At 41.9% G+C, this 25,863-nt stretch overlaps 1 protein-coding gene across 2 annotated transcripts in view; it reads left to right on the top strand.

Moving 5' to 3' along the window:
• Positions 1-25,863, top strand: part of LOC126336772 (phosphatidylinositol 4-kinase beta-like) — a 224,822-nt gene that overhangs the window by 122,261 nt on the left and 76,698 nt on the right. The window contains exon 1 of one of the 2 annotated variants that reach the window (XM_050000784.1): positions 5,322-5,549. The exons of the other annotated variant lie outside the window; for it this stretch is intronic. Within the exon in view, the coding sequence (XP_049856741.1) occupies positions 5,480-5,549 (70 nt within the window). The 5' untranslated portion in view covers positions 5,322-5,479. Of the gene's footprint in view, positions 1-5,321; positions 5,550-25,863 lie in introns of those variants that run through there. 2 annotated transcript variants of the gene reach the window in all.

Genomic DNA, 25,863 nt, shown 5'->3' on the forward strand with positions numbered 1-25,863 from the left:
GTTGATAAAGGTGACTGAGCTTCACCGAAACTAGCCATGTAAACTTTCTGTAATTTACTGAAACTACTGTACTTGACTACTGCACTGAAGTCAAATAAATTTGAAAAAACTTACATTTCTTCGTGCTCCTTAAGATGGTCGCATCTGATTCGAAAATTATAGAAGTATATGTAACATTTTGATGCTCTCTCCGACGGGCGACTATTGCCTCCATCTCAAAAATAATTTCACGTAATGATTATTATTCAAAATGTTACTTAGTAGCTTAATCAGTTAGCGAGGGGTGTCTCCTGATTCAGAAAAAATGTTGTAACAAAAGTGCCTAAGTTCAGAGTCTAGCAAGCACTGAGGCAAAAGAGAGAACTGTAATTACGAGGGTTCCAACTTTCATTGTCAATTATTTCGTAAGTTAATTAGTTTCAGGTATATTCTCAGAAAAAGTAAATTAATGCCTTTTTTCGAATGAATTGTAACAACATTGCATATTCTACTTATTAGTACTACATGGCTTCCCATTGCGAGCTACAGTAAGATTTCGAGTTAGCTGTGACTTTTAATTAAGTGAACTTCTCGTAAAATTAAATGCATCATTGTTAACATAAAGATAAATAGAGTCAGTAAATTGAAATGAAATTTTACCTAAATAACACTTCGACATACACTTGAACTTTTCTCGCATTACGTGTACAACTGTACTGAAAATAGAATGGAGACTGAGGAAAGAATTTAGTCATTCAAGAGAGCAGAAAACATAACAAATGGAGGAGTTCCACATTGTACGTCTTAAAGTCAGTAGCGGCTAGTAAGCACGCATACACAGTTATCTCGCAAAGATCTCTTTTTTGCCTGCCGCGGTGGCCGTGCAGTCCGGAACTGCGTGCCTGATACGGTCGAAAGTTCGAATCCTGCCTCGGGCATGGATGTGTGTGATGTCCTTAGGTTAGTTAGGTTTAAGTAGTTCTAAGTTCTAGGGGACTGATGACCTTAGAAGTTAAGTCCCATAGTGCTCAGAGCCATTTGAACCAGATCTTTTTTGCGGAGTCATGTTGTTTTTGGCTCTGAGCACTATGCGGCTTAACTTCTGAGGTCATCAGTCCCCTAGAACTTAGAACTACTTAAACCTAACAAACCTAAGGACATCACACACATCCATGCCCGAGGCAGCATTCTAACCTGCGACCGTAGCAGTCGCCCGGTTCCAGAGTGTAGCGCCTAGAACCGGACGGCCACTCCGGCCGGCGGAGTTATATTGACTGGAACTGTTTTGCGCTTCTGTTATCACATTATTTCACCCGTGTCGTTTTCCGCTATTAATTATGGAACACCCTGTACTATTCTGGGCAGCATTTTGCAAAACAGACTTGTCATACTAATAATGATGAGACAGTGCGAAGATTAGGTACATCAATTCAGAACAAATGGAGAGAGGTTTTGTCGCGAGACGTGTGATTTTGTTGCCTAACCGCATGGCTGACGTTGCTTCCGCTTACGTGTAGCCTGTATTTCCGGTCGGCTTCGATGACGCACCTTCATAGGCATCCGTTGTTGGCTTGCCCGCGTCCTGCCAGAACATGCATACATCTGGTCCAGAGACACCGCGATAAGGCGGCCGTCTACGTCTGCGACCAACTTCCTTCCTACGTCAGCTGCTGCTATCAAGAGGAAACAGTCCTCTTCCTCAGCCGCGCCGGAGACCGTAGAGGATGGCCGCTTTTGCTACGCTTGTCGTGGTGCCTCATACGGTAGACTGTCAAAGGACCTTGTCATTTTATTCATATTTATAGGGTACATAACATTTGTTTCTAGCATTTGTAGACTTAGAGAAAGCTTGTGACAAGGTTGACTGGAATACTCTCTTTCACGCCCGCATCTCGTGGTCGTGCGGTAGCGTTCTCGCTTCCCACGCCCGGGTTCCCGGGTTCGATTCCCAGCGGGGTCAGGGATTTATTCTGCCTCGTGATGGCTGAGTGTTGTGTGACGTCCTTAGATTAGTTAGGTTTAAGTAGTTCTAAGTTCTAGGGGACTGATGACCATAGCTGTTAAGTCCCATAGTGCTCAGAGCCATTTGAACCAACTCTCTTTCACATTCTAAAGGTGGCAGGGGTAAAATACAGGGAGCGAAAGGCTATTCACAATTTGTACAGAAACTAGATGGCAGTTATAAGAGTCGAGGGACATGAAAGGGAAGCAGTGGTTGGGAAGGGAGTGAGACAGGGTTGTAGCCTCTCCCCAATGTTGTTCAATCTGTATTTTGAGCAAGCAGTAAAGGAAACAAAAGAAAAAATTGGTGTAGGTATTAAAACCCATGGAGAAGAAATAAATACTTTGAGGTTCGCCGATGACACTGTAATGCTGTCAGAGACAGCAAAGTACTTGGAAGAGCAGCTGAACGGGATGGACAGTGTCGTGAAAGGAGGGTACAAGATGAACATCAACAAAAGCAAAACGAGGATAAGGAATGTAGTCCAAATAAATCGGGTGATGCTGAGGGAATTAGATTAGGAAATGAGACACTTAAAGTAGTAAAAGAGTTTTGCTATTTGGGGAGCAAAATAACTGATGATGGTCGAAGTAAGGAGGATATAAAATGTAGACTGGCAATGGCAAGAAAAGCATTTCTGAAGAAGAAAAATTTGTTAACATCGATTATAGATTTAAATGTCAGGACGTCGTTTCTGAAAGTATTTGTATGGAGTGTAGCCATGTATGGAAGTGAAACGTGGACGATAAATAGCTTAGACAAGAAGAGAATAGAAGCTTTCGAAATGTGGTGCTACAGAAGAATGCTGAAGATTAGATGGGTAGATCACATAACTAATGAGTAGGTATTGAATAGAATTGGGGAGAGTAAGAGTTTGTGGCTCAACTTGACAAGAAGAAGGGACCGGTTGGTAGGACATGTTATGAGGTATCAGGGGATCACAAATTTAGCATTGGAGGGCAGTGTGGAGGGTAAAAATCGTCGAGGGAGAACGAGAGATGAATACACTAAGCAGATTCAGAAGGATGTAGGTTGAAGTAGGTACTGGGAGATGAAGAAGCTTGCACAGGGTAGAGTAGATTGGAGAGCTGCATCAAACCAGTCTCAGGACTGAAGACCACAACAACAACAACAACGATTTCCGAAATGCAATGTCCCATGCGTCTGGCTCCGACTACCATTCCACGTTCACAGTCTGGTAATTCCTGTCGTACTGCCATATCCACGTCGGAAACCTCGTATGTGTATATCGCTATCCGACGACTTTTGTCACCTCACCGTAAATCGGAAGTCAATGTGTGGAGCGGAGGACTGTGAGACACGAAGCACTTCCGGTACAGAGGGTTAATCCGGCTGCTCACGAAACTGATACACGCACAGGCCTCGGAGGCGGGAGTCATCCTTGGAAAGCAGCAATCGCGATGACCGCGAAGCCTGGCACGCGCCCGCAAGGCACCGCTGGCGGAGACCTTCGGCATATGAGGTCACGCCTCGATCGCAGAAGCAGCCGGGCTCTGCTCGACGTGGAGCCGCTCTTTTTACTCGCCGCGCGCGTCTCGCGAGGGAACCTTACCCACCGGCCCTCTTCCATTTTCCCCGTACCTATAGAACAGGCACGGGAAAACTCTGGTGACTTCCATTGCCATTGTTGGTCTACTTCGACCATCATCAGTTATTTTGCTCCTCAAATAGCAAAACTCCTTTAGTGCTTTAAGTGTCTCATTTCCTAATCTGATTCCCTCAGCATCACCCGACTTAATTCGACTACATTCCATTATCCTTGTTTTGCTTTGTTAATGTTCGTCTTATACCCTCCTTTCACGACGCTGTCCATTCCATTCAACTGCGGAAATCATCAGGGACTTCAATAATCCGAGGTTCGCAGTGTCAAGAGCGTGCTGAGAATACAAAATTTCAGGCATTACCTATCACAACGGCCGTCAATTAACAACCGAGAACCGCGCTGCTGCTACGGTCGCAGGTTCAAATTCTGCCTCGGACATGGATGTTTGTGATGTCCTTAGGTTCATTAGTTCTAAGTATAGGGGACTGATGACCTCAGATGAAATAGCAGCAGAAATCAATGTAGGACGTACGATAATCGTATCCGTTAAGACAGTGCGGCAAAATTTGGCATTAATGGGCTGTGGCAGCAGTCGACCGACCATCTGAAGGTGCATTTATAAAAAAAAATCCGAAACTGGTCATGTTGTGATCCAAATTAACCTTGTTAAACCATACTTGTGGTTCTTCGCTGTTTCAGTTAGAAGCCTTACATGTCAGTTTCCAATGAAATAGCAAAGTTTACTTTCACAGATCCCAAAATATACTTGACCACTCCACCCCAGAATTCTCAAAGGTCTGTCGAACTGGTCACGTTGATACACCCTAATACCCACTGTGTGCAATGCGGTTCACCCCATAAAAATAGTTTGCGAGATATGATTCAAAAAATGTTCAAGTGTGTGTGAAATCTTATGGGACTTAACTGCTAAGGTCATCAGTCCCTAAGATACACATTACTTTACCTAAATTATCCTAAGGACAAACACACCCATGCCCGAGGGAGGACTCGAACCTCCGCCAGGACCAGCCGCACAGTCCGTGGCTGCAGCGCCCAGACCGCTCGGCTAATCCCGTGCGGCCAGACATGGTAGTGGTACAATTTAAAAGGCGGTGAGACTCATTGGATTCTATCCTACATTGCGGAATTTAATTCTCTCATAATCTACTTCGATGGGTGACGTGTGCTGTATGTCAAGAAATCGTATTACAATTATGAGGTATTTGACAGAAGTTAATATTGCGTCGCTTAACAAAGCTCACGCCCCGGGTCTTGACACAGAATTAATTGTCTCATTGCCACATTTGTCGTTAAATATTTATGATTTATAAATACAACCGTGGATACAAAGAAATATGCGCAGATCTGGATTAGAAACAAATGCAGAAGAATGTTTGCAGTTGTGGTGGGCCATTAATAATAGCCGGCCAGAGTGGCCGAGCGGTTCTAGGCGCTACAGTCTGGAACCTCGTGACCGCTACGGTCGCAGGTTCGAATCCTGCCTAGGGCATGGGTGTGTGTGATGTCCTTAGGTTGGTTAGGTTTAAGTAGTTCTAAGTTCTAGGGTGGACTGATGACCACAGCAGTTAAGTCCCATAGTGCTCAGAGACACCACCCACGTTAATATATGCGCTCTCGAGTGCTGGAACCAACAAGGGTTGAGAGGGCGGTGAGTTTGCGTTCCACCAAAGAGTGCCTGCACTTAAGATAGCACTGCTCGCAGCAACAGCGATAATCGGTCTGACAGGAGGTCGGTATATCACGACGTCGAGATTCAGTTCCAGATAACATGAGATAGCAGTCGTTCGAGCGGCGGCTGGCATGAAATATTCCTCCTGTAGTCAGCAACTGTTGTCGGCGAAGCGCGATCATACGCCTATGTGTAGTAAACAAAGTTCGGCGTCCTTTCGTCCTCGTTGCGTAAGCGAGTTCACATGAAGGGGATCAGGAAGAGAGGAGCAAGAAAACTTCGCTCGGCTCACGTACGTGCGTTCCTGCAGTCAGGTAAATTACTTTCGCAGTTCGTAGCGTATCTCATATTTATTTATATCTGCAGCTTTTCTCTGAAAGCCACCTTATGGTGTATATAGCAGGATTCCTCTGGTAACATCATTTACCCCCTTTCATGCTGGAATGAATAAACGACGGTAAGCTTGCGTATGAGGTCTAATTTCTCTGATTCTCTCGCCGTGTTCGTTTCGGTTCTTACAATGTATGCGCTCTGAATTTCAACACTGAACCTCTCCGAGAGGTGCCACGCCCCTCTTGTGATGTGTGCCAGCAGAGTTTGAACACCAACACCATCTCCGTGGAGCTTTCGCGTTTATTAAACGAGTCCGTGACGAAAAGGACCGCTTTTCTTTGGATCTTCTCCCCTCCCCCCCCCCCCCCCTCTCTCTCTCTCTCTTCTAATAAACTGACTGCTATGGAGCCCAGGACTATGAGAAGAAATATTGAAGAATCGGGCGAAACCAGAGTGCTGAAAGCTATTTCTCTTGCTGTTCGTCCAACTAAGGTTTTTTAAGCTACTTTTTCGCTGGTGAATGATATTTTCGTGTTATTCTTCCAATTAATCTCTTTTTTTGTTGTTGTAAAGTTAATTGGCGATCAAACGCCGTGTCATTATCTACTATACAACAATCTCGACGTAAAAACTGAAACAGTTCAAGATGTGAACACAGTTTACTGAATTGTGATGAGCTTAAAACTATCTACAACAAAATCGCAGATAACAAACTGTTTATCAATACCAGCTGTATTTCACAAGGCAGACAGAAATGTAAACATCCAAAAGTGCTTTTAGTAGAATACGGGGAAACCTACTGATGGTGGTGTAACCGAAATGGGCATGGATAAACGGAGAAAAAAAACTAGAGATTGTGTTTTGCTTAAGGCTAGATCCTCAAGATACAACAAATGTGGAAGAATTATAAAAACAAAATAGAGCGAGGTGAGGCAGTAATGAAATAGCAGCACTACATTGACCCGAACAGTGTAAAACACAATTTAATTTGTGAGTTTTTAATGTTGATTTCTTTAAACACTTCAGATAACTGACAGGATCGCTCTGTCAACAATACCACGTCGACGTCTTTATCAGCTCACTTTTCCACTTTGTTAACCATTTCTAGTTTATAATTTTGAGAAACTGTGGCTGCAAACAAAAGTACATATTATCTCCCCGGAAAAACCATTTGTGAGTTGCACAATAATTTATTGACATTGTACGTTTCAAATTTTAGTTCTTTTTCTGTAGATGGAACTGAAATATTAATCATTACACACAATAAATCGTTAACCCATTTTTTCTGGCACAAATAAATACATAAATCAAATAAAATTAAAAAAAGACAACATAAAGTAGGAAACAAGCGGTGGGTCGCAGTGATACAACAGACTGCCTACACTACACTTATCCGCCGTCTTTTGGAATATTGCTGCGCGGTGTGGGATCCTTACCAGATAGGATTAACGGAGTACATCGAGAATGTTCAAAGAAGGGCAGCACGTTTTGCGTTATTGAGAAATAAGGGAGAGAGTGTCACGGACATGATACAGGATTTGGGGCGGAACCTTCTCAAGAAATTTCAGTTACTAATTTTCTAGTCCAAATGCCAAAATGTTTTGCTGACGCCGACCTACGGATATCAGAGCTCGCACGAAAATGTATAGGTGTCCTTTTATTCTGCGCGCTGTTTGAAAGTTGAACAATAGAGAATTAGTGTGAAAGTGGTTCAATGAACCCGCTGTCAGGCACGTAAGTGTGATGAGTAGAATAGCCATTTAGATGCAGATGTAGGTTCTGGCCTCTTATTCGGAAATACTAGCATTTAAATCTCAGACGAACGTCCTCCATGTTTCTCCAACAGCGTATGAGTCGTGATCCCGCTGATGACTAGACATCAAACCACAATCTTGCTTTATTCCCCGGGTCCTGTCCCAATGGTATCTAAAGTGGCCTTACACGTGAGATGTTGACCGATTAATCATATCGGCGTTCTGCGCACTCTGAAGTTTGTTCCGCGTATTTTGCGCAGTCATTTGTTTAGGAAAAAAAGACGAGTGTTTGCCCAGTGAAAAGAGTGTAAAAGCTAAATTTGTATGCTGAATGAAGGCGATATTTTTATTCTTGGGCCCTAATATTTGTGTAGACTTTACTTAATTACACAATAAGACTTGTGTTTGATTATACAACGAGCTTCGGCTTATGTGTTTACTTGTATAAGAAGCTCACGGCAGCAGTGACACAAAACAGGAACGTTATAGTACGAACGTAACATAACGGAAAAATATTTGCTCCGAGCAGAGATAAGAAAACTGGCAGCGAACTCTTACAATATGGATACCGTTCCTGATCGTTTTCAACCCGTAGCAGAAAAACGTTGTTAGCGTTGGTTTGCAAACAGTCGGCATTCATATCCAGGAAACAACTGTGCAAATGTATAATGGTGACCAAAGAATCAAATTCTAATGTAAAAGTTTGTAACAGGCTGACAGTGGAAAACAGGCAGGAAGTTGAAAACCACCAACTATGTATTCAAAAACAAAGTAAAAGAACACTTCATTAGCCATTTCTACAATTTTTGAGAATACATGGACTCAGGAGTGTAAATTCCGCATAACTCTAATGTTTCTATTAGATAGATCCTGAATGTTTCGGTATATAGGCAGCAGTGATTAGGGGCAGGTGCCAAATTACGTAACTGCTTTGAAGTATCCGATAAAAACAAAACTTGAGTATTAGGTTGAGGAGCAGTGGCACTTTTCAAAATAGGTGTTTTTCTCCTAATATCGCATATAAGTAAATTAGAAGTAACTATCGTAATTAACAGTTTGAGTAAATTACCGCTAGTCGTATTTTGTTGCTAGTATACTATACAGAAAAAGAAGCCAGCAGTGGTTTCTTCTGCCTGTTATGTATAACTGCTCGTTCCACATCCTGGAAGGCTCTCCTTCCTGAAGAAAGAGGGAATGAATGATAAAGATGAGGATATACTACCAGCTTCAGAGATCTTTGGTCATACATTTATTCGTATACGCCAATGGAAATATAACTAATGTCTATTATAAAGAGTGTAATGGAGCTCCAAATTTAGAATGTTCGAAAATTTAAAAACTAAAAAAATATGTTATTTACAGTTTTAACAAATTTTAAGTCAAGTTTTAAAGCATCGACATAATTTTTTATGCAACAACACTTTAGTACCACAGTATCCACTCATTAGAGTATAGACATAAATAATCCTACTATTAGGATGAAAACTGCGGAGAAGGTAGTCACTTTGGTATGTGTTCGATGATTAGTATACTTAATTTATTTTACATAACAAATTGTGACATTTCTGCTGTGGTTTGAAAGCAAATAGTCACGATCGGTAGCACATCATGGGAGTTAGCTGCCACTTTTATGCCCGCGGCAACTTACGTTTGGTAACTACACTGATCGTCATAAAAAAGATAGCTCTTTTCGTGGCTATCAGTGTACATATCTGCCGTCCTCCTGATCGTGAAATTACTCGTGATGGAAAATCCTTCCACCGCCAAGATTCGAACTTGGCATCTCGAGGCAGAGCGCAACCGAACTAGTATGGTTCGTGCCGTCGGTTCCGGTGGTTTCCTGTGGCTAAAACAAAACCATCCACGGCAGTATCCAGTATCACGGAATTCGCACATCAGAACAGCACGGCGCTCGGAGAAAATGCACAGTGGCAAGAGCGCGTATGAGCCAGCGCGTATCCGGTTTAAATGGACACCAGGGAGGCGGCGAACGGACGCAGCTGCTTACGGAAGCTGAAGCCAGCTAACCGCCACTGGAATGGCGGCCCCGGCCGCTTCAAGGTTAGACGCTCTCCTTGGTACGCACTTCGCTCGGCCGCGGCGCTAGCCTCGGACTGCCAAAGCAACAGACATTTTCGCTAAGGCCCGATGCTTTGGCTTCACGCGCCGGTCAGCAATCTTCCAGAATGATGGAGTAAATACAGCGTTCGTCCACCTTCATAAGATAACACGCACAGAAGTTTCATAACCGCGTTCATGGACGCCCTCATGATTATTTTGTTTGAACCAACTGTGGGTTCTTGGTGAAACAATGGAAATTAACTACACAAACACGGTTTCTTGCCTTGTTTCACAATTTTATTATTGATGTTACTGCAAAACCTAGGTTTCGGGTTATAAGCCCATTTTCAAGTACGTTACTGATCCCCAAAGATGATAATGCACAGATAGATGTGATAAGGTAAAGATATGGTTCAAATGGGTCTGAGCACTATAGGACTTAACTTCGGAGGTCATCAGTCCCCTAGAACTTAGAACTACTTAAACCTAACTAAGCTAAGGACATCACACACACCCAAGTCCGAGGCAGGATTCGAACCTGCAACTGTAGCAGATGCGTGGTTCCGGACTGTAGCGCCTAGAACCGCTCGTCCAAACCGGCCGGGAGGCAAAGATAATCATTCGAACTTCTTAAGTATATATCCATAACTTAGTGTAAAATTACATCAATGACCATTTTTAACAAATTACATGCGTAATAACACAATTCAGCAATTACACTAACTTTACAGGATAAAGTTATGGCCGGCCGGAGTGACCGAGAGGTTCTTGGCACTACAGTCTGGAACCGCCCGACCGCTACGCTCGTAGGTTCGAATCCTGCCCTTGGCATGGTTGTGTGTATTGTCCTTAGGCTAGTTGGGTTTAAGTAGTTCTAAGTTCTAGGGGACTGATGACCTCAGCAGTTAAGTCCCATAGTGCTCAGAGCCATTTGAACCATTTGATAAAGTTATGCACCAGTCAAGAACTTTTTAACTACGATGGACTGGGGCCCAAAGTTTTGCTTCTATCCTGGGGTTGTGATCTCATCGAAAAGAGGTGACTAATTGAGCTGGGTTCTTTCGTTTACTAATAGAAGTAGGGACGTTCCCATCTGTCTTTTAATTTATAAAATTTCTAATTGGTTAAGAGGCTTGCACAGGGTAAGTAGCCTAGAGAGCTGCATCAGACCAGTCTTCAGACTGAAGACCACAACAACAAACATGTCGGTTTGTTGTGTTTTTGTTGTTTAACAAATTTACTAGTATTGTATAATAATGCTGAAAAATAGACTCCTGTCTTTTGTCTTTAGTTTTGACGTCAACGAAGCGTCCTCCACGTTGTAGTGGTAACGTTTGTCGAACTATTAATGATTTAAAATGTAAACTAGTCGACTGTAACAGAAATTATCAGATTTTTGACATTTTTAACACGTCTTTTCCAAATCTTCCACAAATAAAAATATCAGAAATCGTTACACAGTTTGCCAAATTTATTAATTTTTACTTTTAATCCAGTTTAACATGGAAGTAAAGTTTCTGGAGGATCTGCCCAGCTTCTTATTGTCCGCTTAATCATCTGAATTGCAACCATGTCGTAACCCGCATTTCAGTCGTCTGTAAGCTAGGGTAGCAGAAAGTCGGTTATGGGTCAACCAAACAGAGCTACGCATTTCTCGATACTTCACGGCGGCTCGATAACAGGAATCGCTGTTGTGTGCGTAGGAAAGGTATCTTGCTGATCAAATCAAACTGGGGCGTCTATGTTAAACTGCCGAGTTGCGCAAAGTCCAATAGACTGTGCGCGAGGAGGTTTGCGTGTTTAGAGCGACCAGGTCGCGTTTCAACAACAGGGGTGCTCGCTGCTAGAAGGACGGGAGGTTACGCAAGAGCCGACTCAATGGCTGCGAGACATGCACGGCTGCGATTCCGCGTGAGTCCGCGTCTCCTTGACGCGTGCCCAGATCACGGCATACGCTTTTGTCTCGCTACGCATTCGGTTAGAAACCACCTGTCTCTTGCTAGTGTAATACACGTAGCAGTAGGACCCGTGGGAATGGCGGGTACCATATAATATGTACAAGAACCAAGAGGGAATCATAAGATTGGGGAACGCAACAACGAAGTGCTGGGTTAAAAAGTATCTGAGACAGGAATGTAGTATTTCGCCCCTACTATTCAGCCTGTACGTCGAAGAACCAGTGACAAAAATAAAAGAAAGATTCCAATACGGGATTAAAATTTAGCGAGAAAGGATATCAATGACAAGATTCGCTGATGTTGCTGTCCTCAGTGAAAGTGAAGAAGAATTCCATGATATGTTGAGTGGAATGAACAGCCTAACGGGCACAGAATATGGATTGAGGTAAAATTGAAGAAAGATAAAAGTAATGAGAAGTAGCAGAAATGTGAATAGCGAGAAACTTAGCATCAGAATTGGGAATCAGGAAGTAGACGAAGTCAAGCAACTCTACTACCTAGGCAGCAAAATAACCAACGACAAACGGAGCAGGGAGGATATAAAAACCAGACTAGCACTGGTAGAAAAGACATCATAGGCTAAGAGAAGTCTATTAGTATCAAACATAGGGCTTACTTTGAGGAAGAAATTTCTGAGAATGTACGTTTGGAGCACAGCACTGTATGGTAGTGTCACATGGACTATGGGAAAACGGGAACAAAAGAGAATCGAAGCATTTGAGATAGGATGGTACGGAAGGAAGAATGTTGAAAATTATGTGGACTGATAAGGTAAGGAATGAGGAGGTTCTCCTTGGAATCGGCGAGGAAAGGAATATATAGAATACATTAACAAGAAGAAGGGATATAATCATAGGACACTTTTAATGCCGTCCGGGAATAACTTCCATGATACTAGAGGGAGCTGTAGAAGATAAAAAAATGTAGGGAAGACAGAGACTGGAATACATCCACTAAATAAATTGAAGACGTAGGTTGCAAGTGATACACTGAGATGAAGAGGTTGACACAAGAGAGGAATTACTGGCGGGCAGCTATAACCAGTCAGAAGATCGATGATATATACATAAAAAAAGGAAACGATCCGTGACTGAGATCGGTTAGTTGCGACGACGCAACACTGTTAAACTAAGACGTAGTGCGATCCACACATACTGGCTTGTGGAGTGAGTCTGTAGAAGTCCATAAGCGTATCGAAAGAGGCAAAAGCTACTGTTTACGAGCCTCGTTACGCCCCCCCCCCCCCCCCCCCCCTCTCTGAAACCGTGTCCTCACTATCCCTACGCAAGATATGTGATGGTTGCAACAGAATTTTCGAGCAGTCTGCCTTGACTACTGGGTATCTAAATTTTCTGTACGAAGTTTCACGAGAACAAAATCGCACTTATTCCTGGCATCTCTTTTAATCATTCTTACGTGCTTCATTGATCATAAAATACGACAACGCCCCGTGGAGGTTAAGAGATGATTTTTTTATTATGTGACGCGAATTTCTTCGTTGTTTAAAATAGTCTGTTCCTGTGATTTTTTCACGTTTAATAGTTTTAGGTGAGGTTTAATTTGCCTATTTTTTTTAGAATGTAATAACAAATTTTAAGATAATTACACCTTTACCATTGATTACCGACGACGATCGATTGACTGCTTCTCACAGAAATACGATAACATATTGCATAGATTATGTGGCACTTTCGTAGTCAGCGATGATGAATTTCATAGTGTTGCGTGTAACGGGTTTTGCTCGTCTGTTTTTTGTCACTAAGAGTTCGTCTGATAATTATGGTTGATCGCCATAGCAGTCGTGGTCTTTCTGAAGTTGAAGATAAAGAATTGGCTGCTCACAGGTGCTAAATTCCGCTGTGTTTTGAAAGATTATCCTTATTTGGAAAAAATCGAAGCGAGACCCGTGGATACTATCCTGGGGGAAGGTATTGAACTCATGCGACCTTACTTACGAAAGGTGAAAAATTTTCCCTCAGACAGTTTTTCATTCCGCTAATTCTGTTGGCACTTTGAACAGAAATAGAAGGGATGTGCCACCACCTGTGAGAAAAGGGCAAGATGTAACCCATTTGTTATTTACGAAGTTGATGGCAAATGGTTCAAATGGCTCTAAGCACTATCGGACTTAACATATGAGGTCATCAGTCGCCTAAACTTAGAACTACTTAAACCTAACTAATCCAAGGGCATCACACACATCCATGCCCGAGGCAGGATTCGAACCTTCGACCGTAGCAGCCGCGTGGTTCCGGACTGAAGCGCCTAGAACCGCTCGGCCACACCGGCCTGCAAGTTGATGACGTTTCTCTAATGTCTTACGAAGGGAAGACTAAGAAAAATTTGCTTATTCTTAGTTCTGTGCCCTCTGATGTAACACTCAATGGGGCTGTAGTAAAGAAAAGCCCAGAAACAATTAAGTTTTATAACAACACCAAATTCAGCATAGATGTAGTAGATCAAATGTCACGAAAATTTAGCGTAAGAGCCAAGATGTGGCTCTCGCGTGAACATGTTTTCTGTAACATTTTAGATCTCGCCATGAAAAATGCCCACACATCGTACAAGGTAATAACTCGCTCTACCATCTCTCGACGACCTTTTGTAATGAAATTTGTAGAAGAATTGGAGTTATCAATCAATAATTATCGGGTTCAGCAATTACATATTCCATCCATTTTGGCTGAGATAAGTGTTTTATACGTCAAAAATTTGCTTGCAGTTCATGTCTAAGCAAAAAGATAAGCTGAGAGCGCACTTGAGATTCTCTGAATACAGAGTTCTTCATACAGATGTGTCTAGTAAAACGTTATTTATTTGTTACCTGATAAGATTGTATTTAGTGACTAGCTAAGTAGTTCTTTGATAATAACATTTGTCATCCATTGTTATATGTCGTGAAACACAAACACGCTAAGCAGGCGGACTATGTACCTCTAATACATTGTTACTTATTTTTGAATGGTGTAACATGAAAAAAATTAAAGTTGCAAATAAACGTGTGTCCATATAATTATTGTACATAAAAATAATAATAAAAGCAATATTAAAGACAATATCGTTACATTTTGTAAAAACAAAAAATACAATAAAAACCTTAGCGTTCAGTTGACCGCCGTCGGGTGTCCTACGGGATAGTTCGAAGCTGGCGCTCTAGTGCTAACATCCTGACAGATGGTCTACGAATTGTCCCATGTCTGCTGTCACGTTTACTTGAGAGGAATTCATTATGCTGGGCAGCGCTCTCGGATTGGTCACAGTAGCAGCTCGTGTGCTTACCCACAGACTTACCAAGAAACCTTTTACCCACATGACCTTTACATGTTCATCCCATTTCACATCGCTTCGTGGCGTTACCTTTCTATTTTTAGACAACCTCCAGGAGCTTAACTGTGACCTTGTTGTTGAATACTGTCACCGAGCGAGATGACGTAATGGTCAGCACACTGAACACGGGTTTGGGAGGACGATGGTTCAAATCCCCGTCCGGCCATCCAGATTTAAGTTTTCCATAAATCGCTCCAGACAATTGAAGGGGTGGTTTCTGTAGAAAGACACACCCAAAAGCCTTCCCCATCCATCCCTTCTGCTCCGTCTGTAATGATATCGTTGTCGACGGCACTTTTGACTCTGTTGTTCTTCGAATATTATCACGTTCTTCCTCCATGTTATGGCTGTTATCTTGCTTTTCTCTACATGTTTGAAGACTGTAGAAAGCTGCGTGTCATTACGCTAAGAGGAGATTGTATTCAAGCCTCCCTACACTTCCTGCGATTATACATTCTTGCAGACAATAGCTGATGGCTCTGAGCACAATGGGACTTAACTTCTGTGGTCATCACTCCCCTAGAACTTAGAACTACTTAAACCTAACTAACCTAAGGACATCACACACATCCATGCCCGAGGCAGGATTCGAACCTGCGACCGTAGCAGTCCCGCGGTTCCGAACTGCGCGCCTAGAACCACTAAACCACCGCGGCCGGCGCAGAGAATAGCATCGGCAGCCATTGCTCTGGTATAATGATGGTAAACCTATCTGGCTGAGAGAATGAGTGCTGGTGAACTTTCTGAGTTATTCCAACTGTCATCATGGAGTCGTATAAAGATGCAGAGCGTGTGTGGTGTTCTCTGTGACATGAATCGAAATTCGCTACTACAGTTCATATACAATTGAGGACCAAATATCGCAAGCCACCATCTCAGACACAAACCGTTATTAACTGGCACAATCGTTTCACCGAAATTGGCTGTGTATGATATAGGACGCCGGTTAAGAGTCAGCCAGCAGAAATTGAAAAAGTATCGTACCTGGACATGCTTTAACATGGCCTAATGCCTCAGTTCCTCAATTACAACTTGAGATAGGCATATAATTTATTTTCTAGCAAGATGGCGCGCCACTACATCATCATCGTAAAGGCGTCGCGTATCTGCTCAGGAATGTGCCGACTTGGGTTGCACGTGGCGAAACAATATCGTGGCAGCCACGATCGCCAACGGACTTCTGTGTATGGGTTTACATTAAAGACAGGCTGTTTGTTCCTCCGCTTCCGAGAAACGTCGACTATCCACGACTACAGACACCACGAGCAGTTGCCGCCATACATCAAGACCTGCTTCGTAGGACCTGACAGGAAACTGATTGCAAATGGGACATTTGTTGTGTTACAACGGGCAGCCACATTGAACATTTGTAAATAAAAGTTGAAGATATACTGCATCAGACATGTATGTAAGTTTTTTATCGTATTCAAAATTAAAGGTTGATTTTGTATAACTAATTCATAAAGACCCTGCGCTTGTGGAAGAAGAAGTGTATAGATTCTGGTCAAGCTTCACTGCTTTCTGCAGCTGCGGCAGACGTTTGCTTTGCTACTTTTCTCGCCAGATACCGCCGTTTATGTAGCTTATCAGCTCGTGGCAGCCATTATTACTACAAGAGGTCATTTCAAACACCAGCTAAATATGGGACAGGGAATCTCCCTGCATTGTCCTGATTGATTGACTCTTCATCGCCCAGCCCATATCTCTGAGGTTATAAACTTGAAATTGGTGGAGGGTGTAGATATTAGGTATCGCTTGAGAAAATATTGTTCGAAATTCTGCTCCTAAGGGAGTGAGAGAAGGAATGAAAAGTTTTTTTGAAGATATCTCATTATTAAGGCAAATCTGGAGCTAGAACAACGAAAATTTGTATTTGGTAGTCTCAGCCAGAATTTTTTTTAAATATACGTGTTTCAGCATTTTTGGAAATTCAGCTATTAAGCGGGTGAAATAACAGGTGAAAACTTTTTGATGTTAAGTCGTTATTAATGAACTCCTAAGGCACATTTAAAGCTACATCTATGAAAATTTGTGTTTGACTTCTCGGTTAGAAATTAAAAGTTTCATTGTTTTTGCAAATTCAGCCGCTACGATGGTGAAATATGGGATAAAAATTTTAAGACCATACAACCTACACAAGCGAAGCACTCTTATCGTTTACTCAGCAGTGATAAATTACATGTACACACAAACCTTCCTCGTGAATCAGGTTATCTGTTAGTGAAACCCTTATCAAAATCCCTATAGTAGTTTTTGAGGCTACCATTCACAAACAGACAAAAACGCGATGGAAGACTTCAAATTATAGTATGTGTAGATTTTACTATTGATGACAGTAACGTAGGATGGCTATTTTATTTTATTTTATTTTATTTGTCTCTACGTACAGGCTGATGTCAACAAGTGTATGATAATTGAAGATGGCCAGCTGATCGAACCAACAGTTAACAAAGAATTACTCTATCAGTAGCTCTTGGAGGTTTTCAAATATGATCTTTTATTTTTGCAGATTCTTATGAGCTGTGTGACACCACCAACACAAAATGTACTGAGTTCCGAAAATATATGAGCTCAATAGCTTAACTGAATCATCCTGTATAGCAGGAATAAATGTGGACTATCAATGTTATGTTTTTTCTCCATAAACATACATTTTACCAGTTTAGGATCAGTATTGTCCATTTCAAAGAAAGTACCCCAGTATTTAAGCAATTTACAGACACCTGGACGGCCAGAATGAGAATCCCTTGTCTCCAATCAGTGCGCCACCTCCATCTGTTCGTAATCATTGGGTTCCCCATGCGACCATTCCCTGTACAGTCACAACTGGCCGCAGGTACCAAGTCCGTTATTACAATGCCGACAGTGAGACCGGCGAGCAGCTGCTGTATAGCTTCTTCTTAGTGTCCTTCTTCTCTGTTAATAGATGGCGTGGCATGTTCTACACCATTGGAAAGCTGAGAAATCAATCTATTTAACAGTGTATAGAATACTCGATTTCTTTCGAGATTTTGCGAGTCATAAGCAATCGTATCCAGGTTTTTTTAATGCTTATCTCCCCCCTCCCAAAAAATCCCATCAAGAAAACACTCTATGGAAATTGTATAGTGAGCAAAGCTATGAAGAAGAAAAGTGATACACCGTATAAGTGTGAGACATGTCTAGTGGCGTTCCACGTGCCTGTATTTTTCGGGTATACCACACCAACAAAAACTTCTTAAAGAATATTACATCTACATGATTACTCTGAAATTCACATTTAAGTGCTTGGCAGAGGGTTCATCGAATCACAATCATACTATCTCTCTACCATTCCACTCCCGAACAGCGCGCGGAAAAAACGGACACCTAAACCTTTCTGTTCGAGCCCTGATTTCTCTTATTTTATTTTGATGATCATTCCTACCTATGTAGGCTGGGCTCAACAAAATATTTTCGCATTCGGAAGAGAAAGATGGTGACTGAAATTTCGTAAATAGATCTCGCCGCGACGAAAAAAGTCTTTGCTTTAATGACTTCCATCCCAACTCGCGTATCATATCTGCCACACTCTCTCCCCTATTACGTGATAATACAAAACGAGCTGCCCTTATTTGCACCCTTTCGATGTCCTCCGTCAATCTCACCTGGTAAGGATCCCACATCGCACAGCAATATTCTAACTGAGGACGAACGAGTGTAGTGTAAGCTGTCTCTTTAGTGGACTTGTTGCATCTTCTAAGTGTCCTGCCAATGAAACGCAACCTTTGGCTCGCCGTCCCCACAATATTATCTTTGTGGTCTTTACAACTGAAGTTGTTCTTAATTTTAACACCCAGGTACTTAGTTGAATTGACAGCCTTGAGAATTGCAGTATTTATCGAGTAATCGAATTCCAACGGATTTATTTTGGAACTCTTGTGGATCACCTCACACTTTTCGTTATTATTACCTTCACTCCTCATTACTTCAATAACTAGTAAATATATTTTTAAAAAGAATTCCTATCCAAAAATTCAATAATTTTAAGAAAAGTGTGTAAGATAAAATATGCAGATTGTCGTAAATGTAGATTCACTATGAGGAAAAATATTAGTAACTGCTGTGTAGACGACAGACGAATTTATCCCATCGATGACACATCTCTCGTGGTAAATACATGTTCTTCGCAGTGTAATTTGGTTGTACATGTCGCCATCCACGAGGAAACATTTTTTCCTGTTGCATACCTAGTGATAAAATAATCTCGCGGTGTAACTGACTCACAGAGGCCCTGTTGTTACAGCTTGGGAGCTCGCCAGAGAGTTCATATAACATCAGTCAGAGGGTAATCTGTCGTGCGGATAATTTACGATGCGGAAACCGTCGAGTGTACCAGACTTGATATCGGCTGCTTATTCAACAAACACTCTTCTGAAAACAGAACGCTGATTCCGATATTTTTTGAGACAGGCTGCAGCCATGTGCTGTACACAAAGCACTGTCCATGACCTGTAGAAGAGCTGCGTTATCATTTCCAATGCGAGAATTCAGCCTTTGACACAAAACGTCAACGTGTTGTCAGCGTGTTAGGCATCGGCTCGAATACTCCAAACGTTTTGCTTGCAACTTAGTGAAATATTAATGTAATAAGATTAGCGCCTGCTGCTTCACTCGCATAGTCTGTATGGCCTGCCTCTTTAATCAAATATTTATATTGGTCACAAATTGTAACACCTTCTAAACTTCCCACGCTAGTTAAGGTCAAAGAAACACAGTCTTTTCCGAATGTAATTCTGACCTAAAAGCGATTTTGGTAGCTGGGGTCCAAGGTTTTTATTAACCTTGCCTTTTACGTTCTTATGGTCACATTTCGATAGGCACTTTCATCCCATAACACAAATTTCTTTGTGTATAACCAAGAAGTGAAGTATCAGTTTTTATAGATTTAGCTTTTAAAATTTTTTAGTATGATGAAAGATTTTCTTACTAATTTCACCCACTATTTCACTCCCTAAAGGGTTGAACTTTCAAAAACAGTGAAACACGTATTTTTTAATTTCTAACAGGGAAACCAATTACAAAATTTCGTAGATATAGGTTTAAAAACGTTTTCGTAAAGAAATAATTTCATAAAATTTTTCATCCCCTATTTCACTCCCTTAAGGAGCTGAATTCCGAAAAAAGCTAAAACACTAATTTTTTTCATTTCTAACGGAGGGGTCAAATACCAGTTGTCATAGATTTAGCTTTAAAAGTACTTTAATAACGATTTATTTTCAAAAAAACTTTCACCCACTACGTCACCCCCAAGTGATTAAACTTCGAGAAGTGCCAAAACACGAATTCCGTTATTTCTAGTATAGAAACCAAATAACAGTTTTCGCAGCCACGCGGGATTAGCCGAGCGTTCTGAAGCGCTGCAGTCATGGACTTTGCGGCTGGTCCCGGCGGAGGTTCGAGTCCTCCCTCGGGCATGGGTGTGTGTGTTTGTCCTTAGGATAATTTAGGTTATGTAGTGTGTAAGCTTAAGGACTGATGACCTTAGCAGTTAAGTCTCATAAGATTTCACACACATTTGAACTTTTTTTTCGTAAGTCTAGTTTCAAAATTGTCTCAATAGCGACATATTTTCAAAATAACTTTTCATCCCGTGTTTCACCCCCTAGGGGGTGGAATTTCGAGTAATCTCTCCTTAAACGACGCCAACAGAGTAAAATCAACACCCTGCTCAAAAATCATGTTGTAATCGAGTATCGTAATACTTCTTGGCCATTAGAATAGTCAGTGCTAATCTGAGGTTGAAGAACTATGTTTTTCATGTTACTATGGACGTTTTCAAAAACTACAAACAGACAAAGGCATATTATGTAGATACAGGGAACAGATCACCTACTTTCTATTTTTATTGTAAACCACGAATGAATTGTTACGTTTTAAGTTTTCTTCTCACACGATGTCACAAGTTTGTTGTGGTTCCTCTCGTTATTAACTTTTTAAGGCAAATGGGTCATTGTACACTGTACTTCGTTGATACTGCACTCCGTAAAACACAAGTACTTTCAGATTAAGGATGGCGACATTATGTAACACAACTTATGTCCGACGACAGCAGCGAGAAACAACCATATAGACCATCCAATAGGTAAGAGGTACATTATTTCTCAGCCGTGTGTTTGTTGCTCGTTTCTGTTGACATTATTACTCGTATTAAAATACCACAGATGGTTTCTCCCATTTTCTATAATAACGCAATATTTCAAAGCATTATAAATTTTGTGACAAAAAAATTTAAGATTTATTTAAAAACCAAAAGTTTTAGCATTGCTGCTATAGCTAACTGATATTTCTGTTTTTTACTCGGTTATCAGTAAAAAATAAATAACACCTGTTATAACCTATACGAAATTAATACAGAAAAACACCGGTTATTGAGAACTGAAATACCGGTATTGGTTTTAACCGGTCGGTTTTTCCCATTCCTACCTACCGGTAACAAATGTAGCAGCCCGCCTCTGAATTGCTTCGATGTCTTCCTTCAATCCAACCTGGTGCGGCAAAACGAATACTAAATGATTAGAGATTACTTTGATTCGCTTACTGAGTTTTGCTCTGCTTTTCTTTCGTGGTCACCAACAGCGCAAATACACAGGTGGCCATTAAAATGAGACAAAGGATACAAATATGCTTATGTAGTATAGTAGAAAGAACACACTATTAAGCTTGTATATGATTTGGTTCTGTACAAATTGCGAAATTTAGAACATGGAGCTGCCACCTTTAGACCCAACACTAGTAACCCAGCTGAGCATGGATTCGCACTAAGCTTGGATGACGGAGACGGCTAACGAACGTCATTTCGTGCCTCTCAGCTCTTTAGTCTTAGTGGTATGCAAGTGATGGCTTCCCAGACTGTCGTCAACCCATGAACAGATGTTTTCAGTGGGCAAAATATCTGGAGAATATGCTGGCTAGGGCAAGAATCGAACAACCTCAGTCTTCAGGTAGGTCGGGACTGAACTGGCAACTTGTGGCCTTGCATTATCTTGTTGAAGGATAACGTCATAGAGATGTCGAATATAGGGCACAGCCACCGGCCTTAACACGTCAGGAATGTACCAGCTGCTGTCCAGATTACCAGCCGTGCGAGCCAGAGGCGATCGCGTTGTATATCCAGTGCAACGTCATGCTGTCATGCAAGGTGCTGTGCTCCTACGACGATGACAGATGCAATGCCCCAATATTGGTTCCCCTAGGAGCCTCTACACACAGAAAGGTCCATTGTGATGCTATGTGGAAAACAAAGTCCCGTCGGAAAAGACGACGAGGTGCCACTCTGTTCACTATTACAATTGGGCACATTGCCGTCGGCGCCTCTCTGCTCCTGCATCAAGGGAAGTGCAACAGTGGTCGTCGTGCAGACAGTCCATGGCGTTTCATACGTCATCACTCTTCTCAAGGCACGTCACCTAGCTGGCCCCACAAGGCCGAGCGAACAATACGGCTTTCCTCTCGGGTGCTAGTCGCATTGCGCTGATGAGATCCTGCGTGGCGTTCAGTATAGCGCTCCTGGGCTCATACGTTCTATACTCAAATGACAATCGTGAGGTCCCGACCAACTGGAGCTGCAATACCGCGGAACGTCCTTCCACTGTCGAATTTCTTTCATGAAGCATAAAATTGTCTCCGCACAAACAATCTACACCCAAATGCCATCTGTCAATAAGAAACCAGCTGCTTAATTTCTCCATATACACAGAATGTTGACGACGTTACTTTTACCTGAAATTGTAATATTAGGTTGATGCATCAGTTCGTAGTGTTTTACCATAAATTTAATAAACATGACAGATACCCATAACAGAGACTTTAATCATCAGCATTATATTCTCCTTCACTATTTGTAAGTCTGCCAACGCTGGGTTAACTTTTCCATTGCGTGACTGTAGAAATCACGTGGTTTTGAGCAGAACAACTCGCCGAATTATGTTCGGAGCGCATTTCTATCTGGGAAGGAAGTTCCTTGAAGGTTGTCCGATAGAGAGCGGAAAAGGAGGAAATCTGGGAGAGCAAGATCAGGTGAATAAGGTGGGTTTGGAAAGACTTCGCAATCCTATTCCCGTATAGTTTTTTTGTCAGTGTAGCAGAATCCGGGCGAGCGTTATCGTGAATTAGCTTCACTTCACGCTGTCGTCTTGGTTGTTGTTCATCGACTGCGTCTGCGAGACGTCTCAGTTGTTGAAAATAAATGTCAGAAATTATGGTTACAAGTAATTCGTATTACACCACACCGTCGCTGTTCCACCAGATATATAACCTTGTAACCTCTCAACAGATAAATTCCGTAACCTACCAATAATAAAAATGTGACTAACCTCCTAATAAAAAATGTGACTCATATATAACCTTTCAATAATTAACTGACTGTGAATCTAAACTGGTAAATTTGGACGTCAGCAGTGCTGCGTCATGGCCCTGAAAATTCATTCTGAATAAATTGAAAATTCTTACCTCAATGAGGTCGCCGGATAACGTGTATATATCTGCTCCATAAGAAATTTTTCTGGCACAGATTTGTCATGTATAAAAAGAAACAACTGAGTTTTCTTTACGATAATCGGGATGACCATGGATTGGAGAAATTATTAAATTCTTTAAATTGAGACGAATGATTGTCAAAAGTTAATTTTTATAAGAGAGATTATTATTAAGAGATTTTTTTCGAAAACGTTTACATGGGGCTTGATATAACAATAGAACACATGCGCGAGGCTGCTTTTGCCTTATACTACATCGCTCAGGCACCGCCATCGCTCCCCACGACCGGCCCAGCCAACTCAATACACTAGACTCCTAGCAACTAGCTTACTCCTACTGACACACAGTCCCTACTGCAGTCAACACTGCTCTCTGGTCTGAGATTCTCGCAGACAGCGCGTGAGCTACCCATTGAAATTACATCTGCTCGAGTGCGCTGGCAAAAAAACTCCTTAGTCATGGACCTCTTACAACCTTATCTTCTGTGGATGAGCACAGGTCTTTGTACGGCTGGCTGCTGCTTTGTTTGGGCTCCACCATTCCTTTCTTTTACTTATGTTAGTATGAAGACACCATTTCCAGTCACCAGTAACGGTACAGGATAGGAATGGTCTGTGTTTTTCATGAGCCAATTGGTGACGAGCAAGCAGAGATGCACGTGTAGCCACCCCCATGATTTTTGCAATTTTATCTTAGAGCATACATCCGATTTTTTAGCCTTACCCATTACATGCAAATGTCGCACGATGGTGGAATGATCACTGTTTATCACACTTGTCAGTTCTCGAGTAGACTGACGTAGATCATTGTGGGCTAATGTGTTTAAACGATCTCCATCAAATCATGAAGGTCTCTACGAACGGCGAGAGTCACTAATGTCAAAACGATCCTTCTTAAAACGAGAAACCCATTTCTCGTCGTGTTCTGTCCTATGGCATTATTCACATACGCGCTCAAATATTTCTGGCTGCCTCCGCTGCTGTCACCGCTGTATTGCACGCAAAACAGAAGAATATGTCAGAAGTGTTCCGATTGAACCACTTGGCATTCCATTTTCTACTGTACATAACTCCACTCATTATCTCTAAACGACACACTCAAGACAGTATGTAACCACAAGGAGCAATAGTCAACTGCGAATAAAAATAACAATCGATAAATAAACCCATAGCAACCGAAATGCAAAACAAAAATCTACGAAATTATGCACCAACCTTATACTTGCATTTCTAAGCATATAGTACAATTCATGACAGTTAGAAGTAGTTGCACATCACCTTCGTGATGTTGTAACTTAAATGGCCGTTGCCGGCCGGAGTGGCCGTGCGGTTCTAGGCGCTACAGTCTGGAGCCGAGCGACCGCTCCGAATCCTGCCTCGGGCATGGATGTGTGTGATGTCCTTAGGTTAGTTAGGTTCAATTATTTCTAAGTTCTAGGCGACTGATGACCTCATAAGTTAAGTCGCATAGTCCTCAGAACCATTTTTAATGGCCATTAACGTACAACACTACATATGAACACGCTGTTCACAACCTACTGCATTAAGACAGTTGTATTTAACCATGATAAATTCATACTCCGTGCAAAGGAAAAGTGTAAGAAAGCGCCTCTAATTTTGGCCATACCAGTACTGCCAAGACCTGACACATATATGTATGAAACACCATAAGTATGTAATGATCGTATGGCATTACTGGCAAGGATATCCTGTTAGGGTTGTTCGGTCACCTGGTACATTTCTTTTTATTTGACTGTAGTTGAGTGGCTCGCACTCTTTGTGATGAACATAACACAAAATGATTTGGGCAACACGTACGGCAAGTCTCTGAGCGAAGAAAATCTCCGACCGACCCAGTTGGTAGTCGAACTCGGCCCCCGAGGTCTAGAGGCGGTGACACTAACCACTAGACCATCATCATAAAACAACTATTCAACGAACCTAGTGTCTCAAGCATCATAAATATCAACTGGATTGGGCGCTCGTGGAGTTCTACGTAACTGAGCCCCTCCTTTACGCGTAACAACATGATATCGCCAGAAGATTAGAAAGAGCTGGTCACACGCTCAAGGACATGATTAGAAAGCGATATACCGCCACAAAGATGGGATCGATTTTCTGTTCTTGTGGATGAGGTGCTTTCTTTCCGCCTAACTGATCTGTTTGGAAATGAAAAAGACGGCGGCCTTCTCGTACCACACATGTACTGCGTTGCACGCTGTAAGCAAAGCTCGTATAATCCCTAAATTGGCTGTAGCGACCTTTCAAGTGGGGCGTAACGTTTCTCCTTTGATCTCGTAATACGGTGCATTCCTCATTCGTCCACTGATACTGTCACAGTGAAGCAAATGAGCTATAAATCGCCTGGTTTTCTGAGAGAGACAGTAGATAAAAGTCACTGTCCGAATCAATTTAAATTCTCAGAACCAATGTGATAAGATTACACCAGTCAGATACGGTGACATTATAAATGTAGATAAGTACCACGTGGAGCAAATCCTGGAGAAATCGACCAGGAGAGAAAATTCTTGTTTTATTGCAATGATAGATAACTGCGAGAACTGTCGCACAATAAGTTTAACAGCTCAGGCAACAAACTTGCTGACAAATGTGCGGAAGATTGGAAAAGCGAACTGAGGAGATATCAAATGACGATCAGTTTGATTTTAGAATAGGTAAATGCACCAGAGAGGCAGTTCT

Source organism: Schistocerca gregaria, chromosome 2, assembly GCF_023897955.1.
Source record: "Schistocerca gregaria isolate iqSchGreg1 chromosome 2, iqSchGreg1.2, whole genome shotgun sequence".
NCBI lineage: Eukaryota > Metazoa > Arthropoda > Insecta > Orthoptera > Acrididae > Schistocerca > Schistocerca gregaria.